We start from the raw sequence: 1,127 nt of genomic DNA, 5'->3' as shown, positions 1-1,127 counted from the left end.
GCCAGGCAGCTAAATGCACAGAAGGGAGGCTGGACTGGGCTGGGATTTCCACCACCAAAGGGAAATCCTGACTCTCTGCTACAGATTTAAAACATAATCAGCAGCAGCACTTCCGAGAACATAAATAGTACTTTGAAATAATGAAGAGGAGGATGACAGTCTGACCTGGGGCCACCAAGCACTCTAGAAACACCTAACCCCCAGCTGCCTCCAAACCCAAGCAAGACCCACTCTCCTCACCTACATTCCAATCCACATAGGTGGTCTCCATGACAAGCAAACCCATATTTTGTGTTTTCCTTTCCTTAACTAGAGAAAGGAAACCTGTCCCTAAGCCCACTCACATTCTGTATGCTAATGGTCAGCTGTGTCTTGAAGTCTCCAAAATCTTTGGCCAGCTCATAACCATGGTGATAGAAAGTGAAAAGTCCTTGCAGGAAGGCCAGGAGCTGTAATGAAAGAAAAAAGGCAGAGGTCACATAAGTAGGTTAAAAAGAGGTATTGTATAGCTGTATCCCAGTTCCCGATGCTGGTTCGAAAGTCTAGAATAAAGTAATAATAATGGCTAACGCCTGTCGAGTACCACTTGCGTGCCAGGAACCATGCCCTTCCTTGCCCTGTCTCACTGAATACTCACAACAACCTATGACCTAAGTACTCCCATTATCCCTATTTTAACGAGGAAGCAGATTCAGAGAGGTTAAGGAACTTGTCCCAAAACACACAGTAAGTGGCAGCCAGGACTTGAAACCACGTCTCCTTGGCACCAACACCCATCCATGCTTTTACCCTGTGATCCTCACCACCTCCTAAGAACATTTCTTCAGAAACTAAAAACCAGGGCTCCAACTCAGTTTCCTTATGGCACATGTGTAATATCAGGTTATTTTGCAGAAGAGGAAGGGGGGAAAGGAAGCTAGTGTGTCCTGAGTCTGCAGTCTAACAGGCAAAATCAAGTTAAAGAAAATCATCCAGATTAGACTTCAGCTGAAGTGTGTTTCTGTGCTTTTCCTAAACTATCCAAAAGTAAACACCATGAATTCCTTTATTAAAATATTCCCATGTTGGCCGGCCCAGTGGCACACTGGATAGTGCGCCGCTTGGGAAGCGCGGCGGCGCTCCCGCCC

The 1,127-nt window shown here is 46.1% G+C and overlaps 1 protein-coding gene across 1 annotated transcript in view; it reads right to left on the bottom strand.

Moving 5' to 3' along the window:
• The window catches only part of LOC103590685 (rho GTPase-activating protein 26), a 278,026-nt gene that overhangs the window by 146,558 nt on the left and 130,341 nt on the right, over positions 1–1,127 (bottom strand). Inside the window, exon 7 of the mRNA XM_008572978.1 lies at positions 345–449. Within this exon, the coding sequence (XP_008571200.1) occupies positions 345–449 (105 nt within the window). The remainder of the gene's footprint in view (positions 1–344; positions 450–1,127) is intronic.

The sequence above is a fragment of the Galeopterus variegatus genome, unplaced genomic scaffold (genome assembly GCF_000696425.1).
Source record: "Galeopterus variegatus unplaced genomic scaffold, G_variegatus-3.0.2 Scaffold858, whole genome shotgun sequence".
Classification (NCBI taxonomy): domain Eukaryota; kingdom Metazoa; phylum Chordata; class Mammalia; order Dermoptera; family Cynocephalidae; genus Galeopterus; species Galeopterus variegatus.
Note: the sequence above shows the minus strand (reverse complement) of the source record. Positions and strands in the feature narration are given on the sequence as shown.